Below are 25,252 nucleotides of genomic sequence, written 5' to 3' on the forward strand. Positions count from 1 at the left end.
TTACACTAGTTGGACCATCTCTAATGGTTCATCAATTCTGTTATCAAATTTGAATTTGATAAAAAAATAATATTTTTTCTACTCTAATGATTTTATCAAATGAGTATCAAATCGAGAATATCAAAAATCTTTCACTAAATTGAGGACACCTAGGATCTTTCATCAAATCATTGTTCATAGGCGTTGGATTTTTACTATTGGATGTCCCCCGGATATCTCCAAATGACCACCTTTAAGCAAAAATTTATGAAAAAAATATACCGGTCAACTGATATTTTGATAAAAGTTAAAATCTTCCGTTAGAGTACTTAATATTGAATAGAATTTTTATTCAAATTTAATTAAAAAAAAGAATGCTCTTATATACCAATTGGATATCATTAAAAACCGTTATAGGAATACCTTCTTCATGATTAGGGATTATATGACCTCGCAGCCAAACGGACACTGACGATCGAAGTCTTTTCCCTTTCTCTCTTTCCCCCAATTTCTCCTTCTGCGTCGTTCTTTCTGAGATTCTGTTCGAGTAGCTTTGTACTACTATACGTATATATATATAGAGAGAGATAGAGAGAGAGAGAGGGGGGGAGATCAGAGATGGCGAATCAAGGGGCGAAGAAGTGAAAGGAAGAGAACAGTCGTCGCCTGAAGAACCTCCTTGGCTTCATCATCTTTTCCAATGTTAGATTCTCTCACCTTCTTATCATTTCTCCATATTTCACTCTTCAATTAACTCCTCTTTATCATCAATTTCTTGTTGCTTTTCAATTACTAGAAATATTATGGGTCTATCATGATTGGATTGTTGCTGTAGTCAAAATTTCATCCCCAGCACATTAACAATCAATTTTCAATTTGTTTTTCCCTTTACACTTTCTCAGCTACCAAACGGAGCTCTGTGCTTTTTTAACTAGATTAAAACTGAAATCAGGGATTAATATGATAGTATTTGAGAAGTAAAATCGAAGAACTCTATTCAACCCATATGAAGATTTAATTTTTTTAAGTACTTTTCCTTTGTCCTGCCTTTTTTCAGCAATCAAACAAACCTCCAACTTTGTTTTTCCTTTTCTTTTTCTGCAAGTGAAAAGATACTGAATTACAACCATGGGATGGACTACTAAAGAAAAAATAGTTACAACTTCAAGTCATCAAGACTGAATTTTTAAGTTATGATAGTGCTATGTACATGAATAGTGTCTCACTTCTTGACTTGTTACTTTTTGGTTTCCTTGAACTTTGATGTTTGTCACTCGGCCTTGTTTTTTGAATCTTGATTTTGTTTTGTGACTGTTTTTAGTTAGATTTTTTATTCCATGAAATTGATTTACTGGTTAATTGTGCCTGTTGTCAATATAGTCTATTTTAAAATCAATGCACTTTGTTCTCAATCAAAAGTTGTGCTTATCTAGGTTTTTTATCTTGTGGTGAGGGCGGGGATCTTCCATTCTACTTTCAAGTGGAAGCATTGGGTTGGCTTCTTGTTGACTTTTTTCACCTACGTTATCCCCTATCAACAACTTGCCACGATGGCAAAACCTACATATTCTGAAAGTGGGGAGCTTGAAGATGGTGGGTTTGATTTGACTACTGATGGAGTTTGCGGGAATGTTTCCCTAATGTTATTTCTGCTTTTGTTTCTTCCAGGTTTCATATTTAATCTTCTCTGGTTTGTTGATATTTTGGTTCCATTTTTGTATTTGAACCAAAACCCTTTTGCTTATTTGTAAAATGAAGTTTTTGAAAAGTGCAATGAGTGCAAATCTAAGAATTTGAGTAGTGGAGAAGTTGCAATGCTTAGAATAGAAACGATGGTTGAATTGTGGAAGTGATGTTGATCTATCCTACACGGGCTTCTACAAATGAGGATGGAGGAAGAGAATAGAGAAAAGGGAAACAAGAAAGAGGAATGAGAAGTAATTAAGTAGGAGAACCTACCCACAAAAAAAAAAAAAAGAATGTAGGAGAAGAGTCCTGGGAGGGAGAAGAGTTGGACGAAGAAAGAGTTTTGAGAGATGAGGGTTAAGAGGAAGAGGAAGGTAAGAGAGGATAAGGGAGAAAGAATGAACAAGAGAGATAAGTGAGGGTAGGGTTATGTAGGTTGAGAGAAGCAGAGCATGCACACGTACGCGTGTGCAAGAACAGGCACACACAAAGAGAGAAGCTCATTCATATTTTTAGTTTTGGTATCTTTGTTCTTTCATATCTTTTTCTTCAAGCTTTAGAAAACCTAAATCTTTAAGGATAATGACGCAATCAAATATACACGGGAATTGGATATTGTTCTAGTAGAAGAAAGGGGCACTCAAATCCATGAGGAAGACATAATCTCAAATACACTAGCAAGAGAAATTTTTGTAATATTATTGATAAATGTTGTCTTTGCCTCAAGGCTTATGTAGATATTTATATGAACATCAACTAGGGAATCTAATATTTATAATTTATTCCATGCCAAATTGCCAGATTTCTAATAAAATAATAATTCCAAAATACTAAAATTAAAATATAGAAACTCCGAAAATCTTGTCCTACATCGTACTCTCCCTCTATTTATTTATTTATTTTTAAAAAAAAAACCCCTCATCCTTGAGTTCAATTGTTTGAAGTAATTTGATATGCTTACACTTGTCGCATTAGATTTGTATTCGAGATTAATCTTTTCCTAACTTGATATTTATGTGACAATCTTCCAAAACTAGTACAATATTAATTGGATAAATTACAAATATATCCCTTGAGGTTTGCTTAAAATACAAATTGTTCCCTATGGTTTGTACTACATCTTTTGATGTGTAAATTGATTCTCTTGTGTTTGTCCCATTTGTGGACTTGTAACATAATCTTTTGTTGCATGTGTTATTGAGGCATTTGGGGTGCTAACTGGCGAGACATTAGTTGTTTGAACTACTTTAAAACTTGTTGATTATCGTCATTAGTAAACTTCCTTACTTTCTTCTCAATCAAATAGATTTCAATGACCTCTTTTTTCATTGTGTATTTATCTAGATCTTCGTATTTTTTTAAATTTGGGAATGCGCGTAACACTTTTTTCTTCAATATTAGGCTGATCATGACAATTTTGTTGACCTTCAAAGCTCGATTAACTCAAACACGACGGACCTGCTATTTTTTTTTCTCGAATAATGTGTGTCCACAATGTATAATTGTTATGAAATTTTGAAAAATATTGGCAAAGTTGCACAAAACAGATACGTGACACAACACAGACACGCTGACATGAAGATTTTAAAAAATGGAAGGCATCGTATGTCTTGGACACGTTAACAATTTATATTTTTATAAATTTATTTTATGTCACATACATCAATAGTTTTTTTTTTTGTAATGAAAAAAAATAACATAATACTACTTTAAATTTATAACATGTATATGTATGCCGTATGTATGAGTGCCTTTGTGTAGTTACCTTTTCCAGTCTCTACTGATCAATAAAGATTTGAGTTGGCATTAGTTATTTAATGATACCTAAATTCTTGATATCTCAGTGTTAAATCCGATTAGAGAGCTGTGTCCAGACTTGTCACTGAGGAAACAATCAGGATACTTTGGTTGTCTACTGGTATTATGTGTGTTACTTTTTGGTCATACGACAGTCACTAATGTTGGCAAATGTATTTTTAGTGGCCTGATTTTGAGATCATTGTAAAAGTATTGAGTGAACCCATGTTCTTCCATTCAAAACTGATATATATCATGTCTTGACACTTGAGGACTTCAGTAAATTTTATGTTAGTTTCATTCATATTGTAGATGTATTTTTTGGAATCAGTATAGGCATTTATTTTTGGTGCTATTGCTAATACTAACAAAAATTATAATGTCTTTACTTCCTCAACGATGCTTCCTGAAGAGCATATATGCAGACTTCTTGTTCCTTCTACCTAAAATTAACATTTATGAATATCAATTGTTGGGTGAGGTTGGGGATTATAGAAGCTTTTCACCTTTGATGTTATGTTGAAGTAACACACATACACTTCAGTTTTGGATGATATTTGCAGTTTGGTGGTATTGTCCATTTTGAGTAAGTTTTAGAGTAAAGAAAATGTTTAATATTTTTCAATCTTACTTGTTCCATCTTACTCCACCTGGAAGTCTAGAGCAGAAAAGAGTTCCTTATTGCAAGTCAGTGGTTTTGTAAGTTATGAATTGATAATAAATGATAATCTTTGTTGTTAAAATAAATGGTTTTTAGTTTTGTGGTCATAACCTTTTGGAAGAATATCACTTCTTGGTTTGAAATGTGAAATTTGTAGTACTTTATGACCCTTTTTTAGGGTTTCCTATTTGATATGAGTTACAAGATTTGTTTACATTGTAGGGAGATATACATCATTCTCTAGTACATGCATATCGTCTTTCATATTTATAAGATGCTTTGTAGCTACAATTGAATTAACATGTATTTTTTGTTTATAAATGTGATAAAAAGAGTTTTACCTAACCAATGGTTTTATATTGCAGATATTTGCATGATGTAATCTACATTACTGGCTTTGTGCAGCTCACGACTATCATCTCTGAAAAATTTTGGTACATTTATTTAGTGGTAAGATCCATTTCCTGAATTGGTTTGCTACCTGCATTAGCTGACTTATTTTATAGTGTTGTCAGGCTTTTGAGTTACTGATTAACAAAAGAGGCCAGCTTGTGGTTGCCTGGCGTTTATATATATATAAGTATGCAAGTTAAGATTTGGGATTCTAATAAGGAAATGCCCACACTATCACAAGGAAAGGATCAACTTATATGTTTTTGCAGCTTATTCATTCAAAGAAAAATCACTAAATTAATGGATTGACTTGAAACTATGTTCTTCATCTACTTAATATGGTGGCTCTTGAGGACTTGGATTCCCTAATGAGCTACCTCATCTTACCACTAAATGAAGAGTAATGCTAGGGATCATTAAAAAAAATCATGAAGATCATGAAAAATTTTCCACCCTTAGATTACACATATAATAAAATACACTAATCAAAGGATGAAAAATCTTCATGAAGCATTTGATGATATTTTTTTCATGATTCCTAGTATTATTCCTAAATGAATTTGTTATTATTTGTACCACTGTTTTTGTTTTTATTGTTACTATTCAATATTATGTATTGTATTGCACTGCTTGTGTGAGGACCTTGCTATGCTTGCTTCTTGTGTTTCCATCATTTTTATTTGTTGCCATTGAAATTTTGAGAGGGTTTTTGATGAATACATCTAACTGCAAGATGGTGATGAATAACTGCATCTAGAAACATTTTGGGACATTGTAAGGCATATGATAATTAAAATTCTCATTCATTCAAGAATTTGGCTTGAAAGGGTTTAGGCTAGCACACAAGGTTTGATTTTGGAAGTCTGCCAAGCTTTTTGAATAATTTGTTTTATTCCCTAGCTCTTTGAAGGTCACAATCTCAAGAAGAGATTGGTTAGCATGCGATTACCAGTTGAGGTGGTCATAGGTACAAAAGTGCATGATGAAGTCTGCATCAGTATGAAATTAGAGAAAGGTTGCACTACTTTCAGTGAAACTGTCATGTGTGGTGAAAAGAATAAAAAATAATTAGGATTTATTACATTGCTGGAATGATCGTTTGACCAAATAAAGTAACGGAGAACATTATTATTGAATGTGTTTCCTTTTAAACAGATGTTGCTTGGACCTGTACAATGCGTAAGTTAATCTTTTTTTGGAGTCTACACATGATATATTTGAAAGATTTTACATTGACTTGATATTTACATTATAAATTGACTAGGTTGTTGCTTTTATAGTGAGGATTATTTAGGTCTGTATTGGTGAAAGAACCCAATATTGTTGAAGCGAATACCTAAACCAGATTCTCTTCTGCTTTTGCTTTCCAGATACCAGCGTTTGCAACATACAAACTCCTTGGTTTTGTGAAAGGATTTATGTCACTTGGTTCAGAGGTATTCTTTCCACCAGATATATGTTATATCTTTGTAAGCAATACAAAGCATCTGTAAGAGTTGGTGTGATAAGTTGTTCTCACTAGTATGGAAATAATGTTCAATAGGGACCTGAAGAGGATGAAAAGTCGAGAAAAAAGAGAGAGAAGATGGAGAGGAAAGTTTCAAGACCCAAATTTGCACGGACAAGAAATTGATTGTGCTCTTTTGAAATGATAGACTAGCTCTTGGTTAGATCTTAATGTCTCTCTTGAGTATGACAGACTGCTTTGTTATCTCCAAGTAATGTGAAATCAAGTTCGGCTGTCTGGTTTTGGATGGGAAGAACTTTAATGTGCTTGTCATTTTGGATGAAAGGAACTTTATGTTCTTGTCATGGATGCGTATTCTCGATCTAATGTGTTTTCATTGTCATCTTTAAGTATTTTTATTGATGTACTTAATTTTCCTGAACTAAATGAATCTTTTTTGGTTTATCCTAATGTCGTGTTTGGTCTCAGAATTATGGAGAGATTTATTGATAGAAATAAAAAGGATTTGTTGAAAAATGATAACATTTTTAATATTTCCATGATTTTTTTCCCTAGAAATTTAAAATCTGAAAATCCAAAATGAAAAGGGAAGAATGAAAACACACGAAATTGCACCTCAACATCATATGAGGAATTCTGATTCCTATTTTGAGGAAGTTATGAAATCAAACTCTATATGTCATTCAACGGCTAACCAGAAGCACAAAACAAATAGTGGATGATCACTAAAATTACACATTTAAAATTTTATTCAAAAATATCAATGCATGGTCTAGTTTTAATCTATGCATGAGTGTCATGATACATTATTTTGAATCTCAACCCTTCACTTTTAAAAGGAATGGGTGCCCTGTAAGTATTTCTGAATGATTTGTATATTCAACTTGTACATGTTACAAACTAGTCATCAGTTTATATAGCCCTAAGCTATGGCTGAACAAGGAAAGATTAAAAAAGGAAATGCGCCTATATGCCTAATTTACACCTAATTCCTAATATATACAATGCCATATATACGCACAATGCACGATATACTTTCACACCCCCACTCAAACTCAAAGTGTTTTAGCAGAAAACACGAAGAGTTTGCTAAGAAGAAATTGAAACCGAGCGGTAGTGTGAGCCTTGGTGAAGAAGTCCGCAAATTGCAAAGCCGAGGAGACGAAAGGAAGTGAGATAGAGCCAGACTGTAGATGTTGTCGGACAAAATGACAATCAATCTCAATGTGTTTCGTCCGTTCATGGAAGACAATATTGTGGGCAATCTGAATAACACTGCGGTTGTCACAATAGAGACATGTCGAAGAAAACTGTGGGACATCTAAATCAGAGAGAAGATAGCGAAGCCAAACAAGCTTAGCAGTAGCATGAGCCATAGTATGGTACTCAGCTTCAGCAGTAGAGCGAGTAACAACAGTTTGTTTCTTGCTTTTCCAAGAGAGCAAGGAATCGCCAAGAAACATACAAAAAGTAGAGGTGGACTTGCGATCATTACCATCACCAGCCCAATTAGAATCAGCATAGGCCACCAACTCTAAAGAGGAAGTAGAGGACAACAGTAAGCCCTGAAAGATAGTTCCTCGGAGATAGCGAAGAATCCGAATCAAGGCAGCCCAATGTGGAGAGCGAGGAGCAGAAACAAACTGGTTAACCACATGCACAGCATAGGCAAGATCAGGACTGTCAGATAAACTAAGCAACCCACAAGCTCGCGATATAAAGTGGGATCATCCAGTGGGACACCATCAGTAGAGTTGAGCTTCACATTAAGCTCAGTAGGTGTATCAGAAACCTTAGTATCCGTAAGACCAGCACGGTGAATGACCTCATTAGCATACTTAGCCTGAGACAGAAAATAGCCTTTTGGAGAATAAGCAACTTCAATACCAAGAAAATACCGCAAAGGACCAAGATCCTTCATCTCAAAAGTGCGGAAGAGATGTTGCTTGACCTCAAAGATAGCAGAAGAGTCAGAGCCAGTGATGATCATATCATCTACATACAGTAATAAGGCAACAAATCCGACTGAGGTGTGGAGAAGAAATAAAGCAGAGTCTTGGGCACAAGGATGAAACCCAATCTCAGTAACTTAAAAGGCTCATCAACAAACCATCAAAAAATAAAATAAAATTTTCTAACAAGCCATAATCAATAAAATTCATGTTGTATTTGTATAATGTTCCATACATGTAACCCATGAGCAAATTGCTAGTCTATATATATATATATATATGAAAAAATAAACAGAAAACAGAGAAATTTTCAGGGTCTTTGGTTTGTCTAATCAGAGTGTAATTCATTTTGGATCAATCAAGACAAAGATTTTTCTTAATTACTGAATTGGAATTATCTTAAGAAACATTATGATTTATGAAAGCCTAGTAATAATCTGTATAACAATATTTGTATTCTTTTCGAGTTTTGGCTCTGAGGGCAACTAGGGTCTAACAAGTAAAAAACATTCATAAAAATTTGGAAAAACTACATGAGACTACAATTCTATGAAGCTCCAAGATATACAAATTCTTTTCCTCAAACCAAAATACCATCGTCTGGCTTACTGTAAGCATATCCACCATCTGTTTCATCTAGTAAATAGAGATATAAATCTCCTTAATTTGACTAACCAAATGGCCTTTGATAGAGACGAGTGGAGAAGAAGGATTCATATAGCTGACCCCATTTGATGGGACTTAAGGTTTGGTTTAGTTTGGTTTATTTTCTTCTGATTGGCTATATATATTCAACACAAGAAGTTTTGAAAGGTCATTGATAAGAATTCAAAAATTGACAGACAATTGTGGTAGAAGATATTAATGCCACAAGGAACCCATTATTGAAATCAATGGAATTGAGAAGTTAATGTTCTTGTTAAAAAAAAATAAAAATAAATAGTAGATTTGAAACTAGAATTTCACTGATGAAGTCCATTGGAAAGAGAGAGTTCTAAGTTTTTTGCTTTTACTGTATATTCTAGAAGGGATGGGTGTTTAGAGAGGCTAGTTGGAATTTGAGGATTGCTTGTTACAACATCCTAATGGAAGAAATGTGGTAGTGCAAGATTAGGCTCTCTTGCTTCCTTTTGTGCTAACAATATAGATATAGATACTATGTGTATATTCCTTACTGGGGGTAGCAAGGCCTATCTTGTAGAACAATTACTTCTGAAATGCATCAAACTCATGTTTTATGCCATGGTAATGTATAAAATATACTTGCACAGATACATGTCGCCATGAATGTGCATCATACAATATTTTAGCCGCTTGAAGAAAATACAAACTGATAGCTATGGCATGGTGCATACCTAGGGATGTTTGAGGAAAAAAAGAAAAAAAAAATGGTTTTTTTATTTAAACCGATGGAATCAAATTATGATGGTAGTTTGGCCACCTTACTTGTGCCACACTTGGTACTTATTGCCCTATCATTTACGATGTAGTCATGCAGTCATTTCCCCATTTCTTGTCACTCTTCTTCCTTGCAAGATACAGATTTCACAGGAAACACTTGCTATCGTTCTAGTATACTGTTCTGTTTGAGGATACTCCAACAAATAATATTGACATCATATTTTTTTTACCATCTCATGTGTCAATACTTCATTGGTTTAATGAGGTCCACCACTCATCTTTGTTATCAATGCAGTGGTGACACATGACATGGTAAATAAAATATGGTAAGAAAAAGTGGTCATTATAATGTTATTGCAGAAGTATCCTCAAACAAAACAATTATTTGTTTATAATGTAGTAGTGACGCATGAGATGATAAACAGAATATGGTAAGAAAATATGGTAATTATAGCATTATTGTACTTCTTCACAGCTAACATAGATTTCATTTTACTTGGAGGCAGAGTTGTAAGATGAAGAAATCTAGTCCAGTTGCTTGAGACCATTGATACATAAACGAGCTGAGCTAAGTTCCACTGTGAAGTTGATTGATTTTTTAGTAAAGCTCGAATATAACTTGATTAGTTTTTGGCAATTGGAGTTTTATGTGAAACAATAGAACCAGTTCAATTGAGAGCCATACAATTGTGCTGAATATTGAATTGGTTTGCAAGTGTGAATGAATTTTATGTCTGTTTTTCTTTATCCAAAGAAACCATGCCGTCGACTTCAATCCAAAAAGCCCTATGTGGAATACTTCTTCCTTTTCTTTTCTACTTTTTCCCCCTTTTTCAAAGATGCTCGTGAACTTGTTAAAGTGTTTGGGTTCAAGATAAACCATTTTGCAAACTTCTATAAAAATTTTTTTTTAAAAAAAGTCCATGCTACAGGATAAACTAAGCTACTGCTGCATTCAAGAAATTATTGAACCAAGCTCAACAATTTATTTCTTGACCTGCCTACAAACCTTCTCCCTGCTTGTTCACAACCCTAGTCAGCCTGTCTGGATTTGACAATTGCCATGTCAAAACGTGGGCATGCAAGAAGGCACTTGTGAAAGATGGTCATTGTTTCGAAGCAATAGAACTTGTTATGCCACCAGGGGAAGCTTTCTATAATAAATTTAAAAGTTGAGGCAAGAGATCTTTAATTTGAAATTCTCATTTTTATATTGATTGCAATGATTTTCTAACTTTTGCATTTTTTTATTTTTATTTTTATTTTATTGGATGTAAAGTAGGAATGCCCACCTGGACGTTTCCAAACTCAGTTAAGAACGGTGATGACATTTAAGCATGCTTGTTTACAAGTATACATTTACAGGTCTATGCTGCTTTATTTTATTTATTTGTTTGTTTATTTTTGCTGATAAGTATATCTACAGGTCTATGCTTGGGAATCTGATTGGACTGCTGATTTGTTTGTTGATATTTCTTGATAAATAGATGTTTAAATCATGGAATTATTGTTCTTCTTTCGATCCTATTTCATAGATAATGATTAAACCATGAGTTTTTAATATTTGAGATGTTTGCTTACCTTTTTTGATCTTGATATATGTCTTTTCAATGGATTGTGGTTAGTGAAGCAGCTGGTCTATCGTGCATTGTTCTGTGTAGCATTATAAGGTTAAACTTATGAATCTTTTCTTTTCTTGTTTGTGAAGCAGAAAGCGTTGGTTGAAGCAAATGATGCAAAATTGGATGGTAATAGACTATTTGGAGATGGGCAGTATGAAGAGGCATTGGTGCGGTATGAAGTTGCTTTACAAGTTGCACCAGAGATGCCCTCATCTGTTGAAATACGTTCAATATGCCATGCAAACTGTGCAATATGTTTCTTCAAACTAGTATGTTCTCTGGTCATGGATAATCATTATGCTATGGATTATTTTACAAAATCAATTTTTCAATTGAGTTTTCTGTTTTAGATATGTAGGATACCGCCTCTAGGTACTGCTAATGAGTATGTTAGACACCTGACATAATGCAATAGTCACATATTTTTATTTTTACTTCAGAATAACCTTTTTCTTCTTTAAGAAGGAAACAATAAATAGTTTTTAGTCAAAGGCAAAGGAAGGATGAAAAGACAAAGAGTAACATTTTTCTTTTCTCTCTCTCTTCTTTCTTTCTTTCTTTCTTTCTTTCTTTCTTTTAATTTTAAATAAGTAAAAAAAGGTAAACAGGGACATTGAATTTTTCAATCTGAATCCTGAAGGAAAGGAAAGAGATCAATCTCCACCACCTTGAAAATACCTAATAATCCTAGAAACACCAGCAATTGGAGAAAATGGATCAACAATATTCTAACTCAATTATGAGGGCTTGTCAGTGGTGGTTTCTTTAATGTCCAACGCCCCTTTTGACCCTGTAGAGTTCAAATTTGATGTTTGTTATTGTGGAAGTTTGGATCAACTCGGTATTGGTGTCTTCTGATGGACAAATGATTATATTCTTCTTAAAATTCAATGAGGAAGCTGATAAAGTTGAAGAGCAATTCGGTTTGCTTGAAGAAGATAAAAACGCTGAGCTGTGCTAAGATGTTTAAAATTAGCCTAGCTCATCGGGGTTGCTAAATGCTAACAGCTGTTTTTCTAGCCTAAAAAGCCTACCTTGCGTGAAAATAGTTGAATTTTGTAATTAAGGCAATAAGGTTGAATATGGAGAGAAAATAGAGACAGGAAAGAGAAAAGAAAGAACACAAAGTTTTAACATGGTTCGGTCAAAATTGGCCTACATCCACACACAAAGCCCTACGAGGATACATCTTTCATTCACTCGACTTTAATACTCTTGTTTACATGATACACCATATGTATAGAGTGGGAGATACAATCAAATCCCTTTAATTAAGGAATTGAAATAAATCAAAGATACTAAAAATCATAGTAAGCACAAACATGGGATCTCTATGTATTCTGATATCTTCCTTATCTTCTGATATCTTTGACAATATAATTTTTTTCTCCAATAAAAATGGCATTATATGTTTACAATAGTTATCCTTTGAATTGTTTGTGTTGTTCCTTTAAATTCTGGGGCTGAAACTTTGTTTCCCATATTTTATTTTTTTTAATTTTTTTTTCTTTTTTTTTTAAGGGAGAAAAGAAACTGTTTTTAATTCTTTCAAATCCATATCTGTTGCAATTGCTGTTTCTTCTATTATTGCTTTCTTTTGTTTGTTCAGTCCAGGTTGTTTGTCAGGGCATTTGTTGGTTTTCTGTCTAAGATTGTTTCTAATTTTTTTGGGTGTGTGACTTATCTCGGGAAAAAATTGAGGACACAATAAAGGAATGCACAAAAGCATTAGAACTGAATCCTAATTATGTGAAAGCTCTACGTAGAAGAGGAGAGGCTCATGAAAAACTTCAACACTTTGAAGAGGCCATTGCTGGTAAATTTAAGTTCAATACTTGTGCACTATTATCAATATTTAAATTTTAAATGATAGCTACCTGCAGGTTGCCTTCACTTTAAATCTGACATTTACAGTGTCATTCTCTCTCTCTCTCTCTCTCACACACACACACACACTGAATAACTAACTACACATGCTTGCTATAGTGACAGAATATTGGAGCCATTTTCTTATATTCCTATTCCTTGGTATTTCTTTTTTACCATTTCATTTTATGTTTTTCCCCCCTTATTGTCCTACAGATATGAAGAAAATCTTCGAACTGGATCAATCAGATGTCCAAGCTAGGAGAACCATTCAACGTTTGGAGCCATTAGCTGCAGAAAAACGTGAAAGATGAAACAAGAGATGATTGGTGAGTTCAAAAAATAATTTGTGTAGTAGGTTTTTCATTTTTGCTTCTCATGTTCATGTGCTTTGATTGATAGAGTCTGTTAGTTCTTTTGTTTTTTCCTCCCTATTTCCTCTTCCTGATTTTAGAAAAACAACTGCTGGAACTAATAGAAGTAAGATGAATTCCTTCATGGAACAGAAGGGCAGGTCAAAATGGATTAGAATCATACCATCCAAACTAACATGAGCTCCTTTTCGCTTTTTAAGTTGGCTATCTATCCTCCGTGGGCTTAGCTCTGTTAATAAGCAAATGAAACAAAGTTTTCTTCTAAAAGTCTAACAAGCACGAACGCTACTAAGAAGGTGGTGTATCCGTGTCGGACATTGTTGATATTCATTGGACACTTCCCGACACACGTCAAACACACGTCAAAGCATGTACCATTATTTTTTGTTTTTTATATTTGACCCGAACACATTTCGGCCAATTTGGGGACACACTTGTCCACTTGAGCACACATGAAACACATTACAAGTATGAACAAAAATAACTTACAATTCAATGATAAAAGAAAAACTCCGTAGATTTATGATAAATAGTGTTACGTTGTATTTTTTTCTTAATTATCTTTGAATGAAATATTTATATATATATATATATATATATGAAACTATATATTTTGTGTGCGTCCCTCACATGTCATGTCCTACATTGTTTAAACGTTGTTATGCCCGTGCCATGTGCTTGTGTTCGTATCCATGTGTCTATGTTCGTGCTTATTGGCTTGGTTCCAATATTAATGAAATAGGAGCTTTCAAATCCCATCGTTCTTTTAAAAGAAGGAAAAATGTTATGTATTATTGCATAGGCAAGATGAATATGTACAGATGGGAGTATATCGTTTGCAAAGTCCTCTTGGTAGTATAGTAGACACTTAAATGTTGTGAGACCTCTAGAGGTGGATGGTAAGAACTAAGGCGCTCATAAAGGGATCAAGAGATCAAGTGGCAAGGGATCTGTGCTCAGTATGACATGCTGGCAAGGGATCAAATGGCTCACCCTCCCTAGGTTTACAATTCGGAGGTAGAAGACTACTATTGGTAGTGGCTCCAAAATTCTCAGAGGTTGCAGAGGTAGTTGAGCATGCTCCAAGTATAGGCAAGTATGTAGTGCACAACATGTCCTTGTCTACACTTGGAGAATGTCTTCTAGTGAAGATCTTTGTCTTTGTAATGCTGGTGTGGATGCTCAACTCTAGCCGCCAAGCCACATATCATTGGAGGTCTTGTGTATGGGGTCAATCGAGCACCCCATGGTTGTGTCACCAACGTTGAGGGGTTTCCTTGACCCTACCCCAACTTAGACTTCCGTGAGATCATTTGTGTGTCTTTTGGAGCAAACATTGGAGATAAGGGACTGAGGCATAGAAGAGACATGCTCGGGGAGAATGACCGAGTTAGGGGTATTGAGTGTGTCTTAATGTGCAGGGGAAGTGGCGCACTAGAGAGGAAGTTAGCTCAGCCAACCCGAGGGGGTGCCTTTAGCTTGTCTAGGCAAGTGGACAAGTTCTTCTGGATAATTGTCACTGAGTGTTTAGGCTTGAGGTATGTTAACCTCAGCAAGCGCGGCTTGACTCCGGAGGGGGAGAGCATGTGGACATATGTGATTGGTCTAGGTATCACTTTACAAGGCTGACATGAGGGTTTCTAGTTTGTGGAGATGATGATATGACAGTGGCATACTGTTGACATAATGTGCAACCTTGGAGACACATGTACCACAATAGCATGGCTAGCTCTTTTATAACACTACTTTAGAAGGCTGCTAAAGTGAGTGAGTAAATATGCGTGATCACTTTTGCTTCATAATCTGCATAGGCCATGAAGCGGGGAGTTGGGATCAAACCAAGTGAAGTAGGTTGCCAGGCCAGTGTCGCAGAGGTGATGATTTTCCACACAGAAATGATTAACATTTGCCAAACTAGTAAAATATTGAGTAAATTACATTGACACCCCTTGAGGTTTGGTTCAATTATTACCCACCCCTGACGTTTTGAAAATTACATTTCCACCCCCTATAGTTAATAGTCTTATTTCAAAAACCCCATTCCTTATATAAAAGGTAATAACTCCTAGTAGAAAAACGGAAGAAATTACATCAAAAAAAAAAAAAAAAAAAGTAGAGGAAAGGGAAAAAAAAAGAGAAAGTAAAGCAAAGCCAAGCAAAAAAAGACAGAGTATATGAGTTCAATGTTGTCATTCCGTCTAAATAATTACAATGACAAGGGGGTTAGTGTAATTTCTCAAACGTTAGGGGGTGTAAGTGTAATTTACCCTAAAATATTAAAAAAACAACACTGCCTTCCTGTTCTCCAAAATAATTCTCAAACTGATGCTCTTGTTTACTTTCAACACGTATTCTCTTGCTGAAGTTCTCCTTAAAACTTATGGGCTATTATTTGCATCACTTTCTCATCTTCACATGATTGCAAGAATGAAAAGGAACGAACAGATAATTCTGATGTTTCAAAAACTGGTATTCGTAAGTCTATTTTCTGAAAACAGTTTTGAGAATGACAAACCAAACAAAAATGCTTTGATCCTCACTCACCTTTTTTATTGTCCTGGAAAATGATGAAATGACTTTGTCAATAATGTGCTCCAAATCATTTCACCCTTCTGTTTTTCCAGCATGCTTGTATCTTGCACATAGAAGACCTCATACTCTTTTCGGTTAAGTACTTGTAAGTTTTGGTCTCCAAGGTTGCATGCACTTCCCACAATTGCATTTTCAAATTTTGTACTTTTCTCTAATTAATTACTCTGGTGTTTTGATGTCTGTTAAAAAACACACACAATGTTTGCCTTCTCCTTGGGAAAAATATATCTTAATTATTTGCTCATGAGCCATTTGGAATCATTGATAGGTTCAAGAATATTTTCTTTTGGTGTTTTCTTTTTCTTTTCCGTGTAGCTGGAGATGAAGTTTTCACTATAATTTGATGATGCTACCCTTACAAACTTGTGTATGATAGAATGGTACTGTTATATTCCATTCTACACACATTTATAGTCAATGTTAAAAGTTAAGCTTGGGCAAGTCTTTACAGCTTCTGGTTTTTTGTTTCACTGTTTATTATTTTTGCTCGGGTTGGGAACTGCAAGTCTTTGATGAAGACAACATTTTGCTCCTCCACATGACATTTTGCAATTCTACAGTTTCTCTTTATCTAAAAAAGCTAACTTACGAAGTTTTATGTGGAGCAGATGAGTTGAAAGAAATGGGAAACTCTGTTTTGGGCCGGTTTGGGATGAGCATCGACAACGTCAAAGCCATTCAAGATCCAAATACTGGTTCCTATTCGATTTCGTTCCAACGCTAGTTATGGTCTGTTTGTGTTCATCTCAATACACGCTTGTCATTGGAAGAAACACTACAAGGAATGTGGAGGTGTTTGACATGATGATACAAATATGCAGTGCTTGTATTTGCAGGAATTTAGTTAAAACTGCAGATGCATTTTAGGGTTCCACACTTCAATGTTTACATGGCTTGGTGTTTTAAGGTGGATTAACAAAAACTCCTCATTATTTTTTGATTGGTTGCAAGTATTTATATGATGGAATGGCAAATATACTCTTCACGTATAATTGTTTTTGATTGGTCAAGTATTTCGAATTGGCTTGATAACAACACCATTCAAATTATTTTTGATAATATTGACGAAAGTGAAACTTATACACTTGACCAAAAAAAAAAAAAAAAAATTACTAATTGATCTTAATAGTTGGATTTAATTTTTGCCAAGTACTTTCATTTGCAAACATATTATTTTAGTAATTTTTTGACTTTAAGTAGAGAGAGTGATGTGAAAATTTATAGTGAATTTTTAGCTTTTTGGTTAAAATATTTCTCCAGACGTGGAAGTCCCAGTAAAATCGTCGTTAACAATAATTTTTTGTAACGATGATTTGCATGACTATAAAAATTAACAATTAATGATTTTTTTTTATCGCGATTTTTATAAATTGTCGTTAAAATTTACAATTAGTGATGTTTTTCTATGGCGAATTTTTTAAACTATTGTCAAAATTTATAATTAGTGACATTTTTTACACTGTCATTAAAAATTAACAATTAGTGACTTTTAATAGTGTTTAATGGCACTATTCATTAAACACTATTAAAAGTCACTAATTGTTAATTTTTAAGTCTCCCAAAAATTAACACCAATGCTACAAATCCCAAAAAAAATACGATAAATTACTAGAAGATTCTAATAGTTAGATTTAATTCACATTAAGTCTTATCAATTCATTTTTGAAAATTGGTCCTAACAGAATCTTTGCTAAAAATTGATAATTAGTTACAATTTTTGTGATGTTTTTCTAAATCTGTCATTAAAAATTGACAATTATCGACACTTTTCTAAATTTGTTACTAAAAACTAACAATTAGCAATGTTATCCCTGTGATGAATTTTTTAAACAATTGCTAAAAACTAACAATTAATGACTTTTTTTATTTATTTATAAAGATAGCACTAATTATTACAGGACCTATTGAACAATAAATTCACCGATTAAAATCTGCACATAAAATCCCCCCCCCCCCCCCAAAAAAAAAAAAAAAAGAGAAATCTTCTCTCAAGTTTTAGATGGCTCTCCTACAGAAACTTTTGGTGTTTTAATTTTCATCTGATTGAATACTCATGGTTGGTTTTTTGGACCAAAGTGTTTGTCACTTTTTTTTTTTTTTTGTTTTTTGTATGACCATGTATTTCCTTTTCAAATTCACTCTCAAAACTTTTATTAACCCTTCAGAGCCTTCTCTTGCCCAACCTTCATCTCCTCTATTACCTCTCTCTGTTTCATTCAACGTTCCTATCATTCGCATACACTCAAACATCACTCTATTTGGTTGAGTTTTTATTAAAAAAATTATAATAAATATAATAATTTAAATTTTAAAAACTCGTTTGGTAAAGATATGAAAAAATTCAAAGACACTTCCATATTTTTGAGGTAGAAATATTTTTGAAGATTCAAAATTATATTTTTTAGTATTTATATCAAACTTGTTTTTAATTATGTAATATAACAACCAACTAGCATTTTTTTCATCCAAAATTAAATGGTACTTCATTTTTAAAGTAAATTGAGAAAAATTACAAATGGAAGAGTCAAAGTGACAAAAACAAAAAAAACTTTAAAAGCCAAACAGAGAAAATGGTGAAACTCAAAGGGCCAAAGCATAATTTATCTTTTTTATTACCACAAGCCATTTTTTGTTCAAAATTAGATAGATATTTGTTTTGGGAGTAAATTTGGGAAAAATTACTAACATTAAGGACTAAAGTAAAAAATAAAATAAAACCTTGAACCTCAAAGGACAAAGTGTAATATACCCTTTATAACAGTTACAACCCACTGCTCACAGCTAGTCCACGGTTATCATCCATTGATTTTTGCTTGGACAGTGAGTGTCATTGATGAAACAACTTGAACATCTCTTCTTTCTTTCTTTCTTCTTTTTTATTTATTTTTATTTTTATTTTTTTATTTTAATTATTTATTTATTTTTTGAGGAATTAACTTGTATTACATTTATTCAACAAACAAAATTATTAGAGCTTCAATTATATGAATATCCGGTTTGCCGCCAAAACCACTGAACCTCAAGCCATGTAACATACAATCTTACCGACAACAATGGTCTTACCGGTATTGGAACAATATTTAAGTTTCCTCTATATCATGCTTGCTCGGAAGGCGTTCTCATCAATCACAACATCGATATCTTCATGCCAGAGCTGCTTCTCAACTTAGCATGGCAGAATGCTGCAAAGTATTCTTTGCTATTCATATCTGTCAATCTGCAATATATAATAGTTACCATCATTAGTCAGAATGACAATATATGTGCATCTACTATCCCGATTTGACTACTCTTACAAACCCCAAAACTTCTTTTTTTCTTTCTTTTTTTGGGATCAGGAACTGAAAACAATACTAAATGGGCTCAAAGTAACCTATGTCAATTTTGTCTTTGCTATATTCGAAGTAGCTGGAATTAAACCGACGCTTGAGCAGTTAATGAATGAATCTTTATTGGTCATTCTAAGTAAGGCAGATAAAAATAAAAGAAGGATACAACAACAGAAAATTGAAATAAACCGGATTTTCCAAATGCAAGCCAATGTTCAAGGGCTCTCTGAATACATGGGGCAAATTCATTTTCTTCCAACTAAAAACTAGGAATCTATTTCAGATATGAGAAAGCAGAGAGTTTTCCAACTGTCTCCCAAATCTAAAGCTAGTTCTTTTTTAGAACTTTCTTACGTCTATCTCTTGAATAGCGTGCTCCCGATAACTACAGAGCTACTGGCTTAGGGTTCTGAAGTTTAGAAAGTAAGTTTCAAAATAATTATATTTCTTTTGAGCACATGTTTCGTTGCAAGGACATTTAAGAAGAACATAGTCATATTGTTAAAAACCCTTTTTTTTTTTGAACTATTGTTAAAAATCTTGTTAGATAAACAATTTCATCTATGTTAAAAATCTTGTTAGATAAACAATTTCATCTAATTTTTAACTGTTGTATCAAGCATTTCACCAATCAACCATCTTTTATGTCCTCCGACCCCAAATGAAGTAAATTGTTTTAAGAAATACAACTGCATTAAATCTATCAAAATTTCGGTTGGGGAGACCAAATAAATGGCTCAAAGTAAAGGCTATAGAACGGCCACAAGAAGGAATTCTATCTATATAAAAGTTATATGCTATATCCAAAAAGAAAAAAAATATTGCAAAACATCATACCTACTAATAGTGTGATCTTTTGCAAAGCCCAACTCATTGTCCACGCAAAGATCCAAATCATCATTTTTCCTCCATCTTGAAGAAGTTATGGGAGCCATTTGTTGAGCATCAGAGATTGTCACAATCTTCTCAAAAAGTTCAGGAGTCCCCTCAGCTGTACACATCAATCTGGCTTTGTTCTCATACATCACCTGTAAATATAAAAACACAGAAGCTAGTTGGAGATAAAAATATGCTTTTAACATTATAATATTCTGATTTTATGCTATGTCCCTTCCAAGAGGTGTAAGGTTTTGTGGAGATCTAGGGCATAAATGGAGCCCAAGTAACAAGTATTTACGTCTAAATTATTAAACTCATAAATAATCAAACAATTTGGAAGAAAGGAGACTAACATCAACTAGAATGACAAACTGATATGCTGCTGTCCTATTGTGGAGTCCGAAAATTGGTAAACCATCCAAAGCCAGCGTATGAAACCTCTCCGCCAGAAAGGAATACCATTGGATAATAATTTATTGTAACAGGAAAAAAAAAACAAGCATAATAACTGATAGGTACAGAGATTTTGCAATAAATGTAAAATCGCTTAAGTTTAGAAAGAGCATCATGGAAGCTATTAGCCTAGTACTTAGGAGACGTATTTGTTTCCTTCATCTTATTGTATTTTTTATTTTTTTATAATCAAGAACCCATCATAGGCAAGGCCCTTTAGACCCACGTCAGGAAGGTAAAGTTGGGGTTCAAAGGCCACCTTCTAAGCCAATGAACCGGGCAAACTGGAGGGGATTTGAACCCTCATCACTAACATGGGAAGCATACCCATTTTCAAAGTTCTATTGGACTTTATTCTTGATACTCAAACACTTAAGTAAACAAAATAGAGCTTCATCCCAACAATTTGGTTTGGGTATTGAATTTTAAGGAGAAGATGAATTTGAGGTTTGAACCGACTCAAGCTAGAAGTGACTTACAGAACAATCCAATATAGTCCGCAGCACCAAGTGGTTTGTCACACAGTTCTTCAAAAGGAAAATATGCGCATCCATTAGCACCCAATGGAACCTGACAGTGGAAGAAAAATAAAATAAAACAACTGCTCTCCCTGTCTTATGACTTCATAAACCAAGGGTGATGTAGAACGGGCACACACCGATTGTTGGTGAAGATTTTATTTTTAATTTTACAAATTGTAATATTTATGTTTATCTATTTTTTCTTCTTTAGGCTAATTAGAAATTTTATTGATATTTAGTATTCTATTTTTATTAGGTATTCGGATTCCTTTTTCTATTAGGGTTAAGTTTCCAAATAATATTAATAGTCAGTTTCCTATTTTAAATTAGGCCTTCTAGCCTACAAATATTAATTCATTGCATTGTAATAGTTAGCTTTGGATTATTGATATTGAGTAGTTAAGGTTGTGGCCATTTATGTTAGGATTGTGACCCCCTTCTTCTTCCTATCCCTTCTCTATTCTCTTTTCTATTTTCTGTAGTGTACTACATCAGAGGGATTTATATCAAATACCTGTAATGTCCTCCCCATTACAACTTCCACCTGCTGTGGATGTGCTGTGTGTTCCCCAACTAAATGTTGAAACTTTTGCTTAAGAAGGCCAGTTAACTCTTTCCCAACAAAGTAGAAACCTTGCGCAGCCTAAAGTTCAAGTGAAATATAACAAGAAGAATTTACATGAGAAGAAATTACAAGGTGAAAATTCAAACATGATGTTTTAACAAGTAAAAGAAAAAAAAGAAGAAGAGAGTTAATAACGTTACTGAAGTCATTTTCCGGTAATCTGTTGATGATCCAATCTCATGAACTACACATCTTTCCTACATCAAAATAAATTTCCAAGCTTAACTAAATAAAAAGTAAAATAAAAAAATTCAATAAAGACATGGTCAATAAGGCCTTAAGTTTCTCATCTACAGGCATACCTTCAACGTGGAAATGAATGGTAGAAAAAGATCTCTCTGCAATCCACCTTCATAAAGGTTGTCCGGAGAACGTTTTGAAGTAGCAACCAGAATCTATACTTGCAGCCATATGCAAGTTTTATTTCTCAGTCAAAAATCCACATGTCGAATGCATAGAGCCTAGAGGCTGAGAACATATAAAAATTAGTAGATTAAACTACTTACCACGCCATTGCTGAATAAATGTCCAAATAAACGGTTTAATATCAATGCATCAGCAACATCAGTCACCTATGAAAAAAACTTAGAAAAATGGAACTTAACAACAGGAACAGAGTAAAAGGCTAGTAGATACCATCCATGATGATAAAAAACAGAAATGATGCTGCTATTTTCAAGTTCCAACATACCATAAATTCGTCGAGGCATAACAAAATTGATTCATCAGATATCTCCCCTGCTACAACTTCAAGGGGATCCGGCACGCCCTTATGCTTCTGCAATTATACAATACTATAGCATTAAATTTATACTTCAGTACACACCACCTATTTCCAAGTAAAGCCGCCAAGAAGAAAATGAAAATTGGTCCAAAGGAAGATATTTTTGACTAATTTGAAAGTATTTTTCAGGATAGAGCCATAGTCCATGAACTCTAAGATTTAGCTATCTTGATCACCGATTCAATGAAATGAACGGCCAGAGAAGAAGATCATATATCCAAGATTTTTGTTGTATGACATTTAGATGGCAACTCATCTTGGAGACGCTCACTGGCTCATTAAAAACTCTGACCTAATTGTTAGTACTAGTGTCAATTACTTGTGGTGCAAATGACAAGCGGGAAACAAAATAGTCAATTTGTAACAAACTTTCTATCTTGTTTGCTGTTAGAAGAAATATGGATAATTCTTACTTGCAAGCGGCTGTGGACATCCAACATGAAATCATGAAAATGAATCCTCTTTTTCCTCCAGCTGCTAGGCCTGAAAGTATAAATACAAATTACGAGGAAAAAAAACAGTGAATAATATTTGCATAGTATTCCCTCAGCATTATGCTTATGATTTGCAATTGATGGTGGGTAGCTCATGTTCTCATATTCAAGTCAATTTTAAGGTCACCTATAGGGCAAATTAATTATGCACATCAAACATACAATTGATCAAAAAACAAGTCCATCAGCATGGTTTTTCCTGTGCCTACTCCTTCATAGAGATAGAGTCCTTTCACAGGTGAGTATGAAGACTGAGGAATGAAATGGGACCACAACCGCCTACTCCTGAAAATGAAAGAAACAGTGAATCAATGACAATGAAGTTATAAACTCTATTAAAAATTGACAACTCCAATTCATAAAAAATATATATATATATAGTAAAACTCAAACAACAAGATCATGATATGCCTTATGAGCAAGTGATTCGGGAATCCGGAAACCAAATGAACAATTACCTGCCAGCTTTCTCAGAAGCTGCATACCGATCTAACCAGCACGCTTCAGCTGACTTGGCAAGTTCATCATAGAGTCTCTGAAGTTCTCTTATGCTGCCTACCTACACAATCACCCAATGCATTTTAACCCCTCACGAAGCAAGGTGTATGTTTCAAGGCATCAAGGCGTAAGCATTTTTTAATTTTAAATTTTTATATAGTACATATAGAAAATATTTTACGATAGTAAAACAAAAATGTTAAAAATTAAATATAAAGGTGTGAATACATTTTTCTTCAATACATCGAACATTTCACTACAAATAAAGAAGCTTGCCCTCATCGAAGGTAAAAACAACATTCTTAGCTTTAGTTATCAAGCTTCTCAATTAAGCCTTAGCTTCATTTTTTTTTTTTTTTTTTTTATTGGTCATGTAATTGATGTTTTCCCCATGGAATATAATTACAAAAGAGGTTCACTTTTATGTTTAAACCATATATTAGATTAAGTCTAACAATAGCCCAAAACAAGTTCTCCTTATACGTACTCCTCACATGATTATAAGTAAAAGACATACCAGGCGTATGTGAAGTGTACGCCTCAAACTGTGATGTACAAGCCTTTGGGGAGTGTAGCCTATACATGACTCAATGCAACCTTCATAACACTTTTAAAAACTTTGATTCTCAAATAAAGGAAAACCAAACAAATTAGATAATACATGTGGATTAATAAATCACTCTCACAATTTAGACATCCTCTGTGTAACCATTTAAAAGTACTTTTTCACATCCAAGAACCAAAGTTGCATTAATTCTAGGTCTTAAAAGCAAATCAAATGATACCTAGAAAATGCACATTAATTCTAACTACTACCCCACCAACAACCAAACTAATTAATGCTAACAAATACAAGCCATCTAAGGGAGTGAGAGCATAATTTTTCAAACATTTACAAACTAAAGAAAATTTTGATCGAAGATGAGAAACTTAACCTTCTGGGCTGGAGAAAATTCGGAAGAGACAAACAAACTACTAGCTTTTCCTTAACTAATTAATGCTAACAAATACAAGCCATCTAAGGGAGTGAGAGCATAATTTTTCAAACATTTACAAACTAAAGAAAATTTTGATCGAAGATGAGAAACTTAACCTTCTGGGCTGGAGAAAATTCGGAAGAGACAAACAAACTACTAGCTTTTCCTTTGAAACTTATAATCAAACATGAAGAGTGAATTGATTGCAATACCTGACAATTATCCCCATCCACAAGATCACCCGCTTTAATTCTACGCTCATACTCAACCAGAGATCCTGCTTTGCTTACTTCTACAGCCAAATCAAATTAAAACCAAAATCGAAATGTGAACATCATGCTAAAGATTATTTAACAAAATTGAAAAGGATAAAAAGGCAACCTCCATTAGCTACTCTAGCAACATCAGCAAACAGAGCTCTTGAGATCATATATGGATATGAATACCTACAAATTTCAGCATTGTAGGGGAATCTGTAGACAGAGCAAGTACTAGCCAAATAATTTTGTTTTCTTGATAACCCACTGTAGATGTCCCCGAACATCCGGAGAAGGAAATCCCGTTTTGTTCATTTGGACTCACTACAGTTCAGAACTCAATGTCACGGTCCTGTATCTAATCTTGCAGAGTTCAATGCAAGACCGATGAATCACCAAAGAGTTCAAATTCGGCAAATCGTTTTTGAAAACTGATTTTTAAGAAAGAAGTGCCAAACATAGACTACTTTGCCAGATACAGAGTCGCCACCTAAATGTTTTATTTTGGAAAATTTAGGAAACCCTGACTCATTGCCTAAGGCCACGTGTCCATCATCACCAAAGTTGCCTCGGCTCGGGAACTTGGGTACGATTGGGGAAGGTCAACCATGATATCGAGTTTTGAAAACATATGTGTTCTTATT

At 33.9% G+C, this 25,252-nt stretch overlaps 2 protein-coding genes across 3 annotated transcripts; one reads left to right on the plus strand and one right to left on the minus strand.

The window, feature by feature from the left end:
- Positions 1-452: 452 nt before the first annotated feature.
- On the plus strand, positions 453-16,780 carry LOC114292360 (uncharacterized). 2 transcript variants are annotated; one of them, XM_082924638.1, is made up of 8 exons: positions 453-681; positions 1,413-1,605; positions 4,488-4,573; positions 5,887-5,952; positions 11,049-11,228; positions 12,661-12,775; positions 13,042-13,154; positions 16,400-16,780. In XM_082924638.1, exons 2-7 carry the CDS (start codon positions 1,530-1,532, stop codon positions 13,137-13,139), a joined length of 621 nt encoding a protein of 206 aa, XP_082780764.1. In that variant the 5' UTR covers positions 453-681; positions 1,413-1,529; the 3' UTR covers positions 13,140-13,154; positions 16,400-16,780. The 2 variants fall into 2 exon arrangements, with proteins under 2 accessions (XP_082780764.1, XP_082780763.1); XM_082924637.1 differs by having other exon boundaries at positions 521-681; positions 1,433-1,605.
- A 1,987-nt stretch (positions 16,781-18,767) lies between these two features.
- On the minus strand, positions 18,768-24,895 carry LOC114292362 (uncharacterized). The gene is made up of 14 exons (XM_082923203.1): positions 24,733-24,895; positions 24,564-24,643; positions 23,335-23,435; positions 23,039-23,161; positions 22,796-22,865; positions 22,290-22,376; positions 22,105-22,170; positions 21,901-21,993; positions 21,739-21,795; positions 21,488-21,616; positions 20,928-21,022; positions 20,353-20,437; positions 19,958-20,148; positions 18,768-19,008 (listed from the first exon to the last, which is right to left on the minus strand). Exons 1-14 carry the CDS (start codon positions 24,893-24,895, stop codon positions 18,918-18,920), a joined length of 1,431 nt encoding a protein of 476 aa, XP_082779329.1. The 3' UTR covers positions 18,768-18,917.
- Positions 24,896-25,252: the final 357 nt, after the last annotated feature.

The sequence above is a fragment of the Camellia sinensis genome, chromosome 4 (genome assembly GCF_055761805.1).
Source record: "Camellia sinensis isolate YWXY chromosome 4, ASM5576180v1, whole genome shotgun sequence".
Lineage (NCBI taxonomy): Eukaryota > Viridiplantae > Streptophyta > Magnoliopsida > Ericales > Theaceae > Camellia > Camellia sinensis.

Bases quoted from the DNA above. Each gene is read 5' to 3' on its own strand.
- LOC114292360 (XM_082924637.1), top strand. The intron at 5,953-11,048 runs GTATTCTTTCCA...TTTGTGAAGCAG, and splicing joins TTATGTCACTTGGTTCAGAG to AAAGCGTTGGTTGAAGCAAA. The intron at 12,776-13,041 runs GTAAATTTAAGT...ATTGTCCTACAG, and splicing joins CTTTGAAGAGGCCATTGCTG to ATATGAAGAAAATCTTCGAA.
- LOC114292362 (XM_082923203.1), bottom strand. From the start codon at position 24,895: ATGTTCGGGGACATCTACAGTGGGTTATCAAGAAAACAAAATTATTTG. The intron at 22,866-23,038 runs GTATGTTTGATG...TTATACTTTCAG, and splicing joins GACTTGTTTTTTGATCAATT to GCCTAGCAGCTGGAGGAAAA. The intron at 21,023-21,487 runs GTATTTGATATA...TTCCACTGTCAG, and splicing joins TAATGGGGAGGACATTACAG to GTTCCATTGGGTGCTAATGG.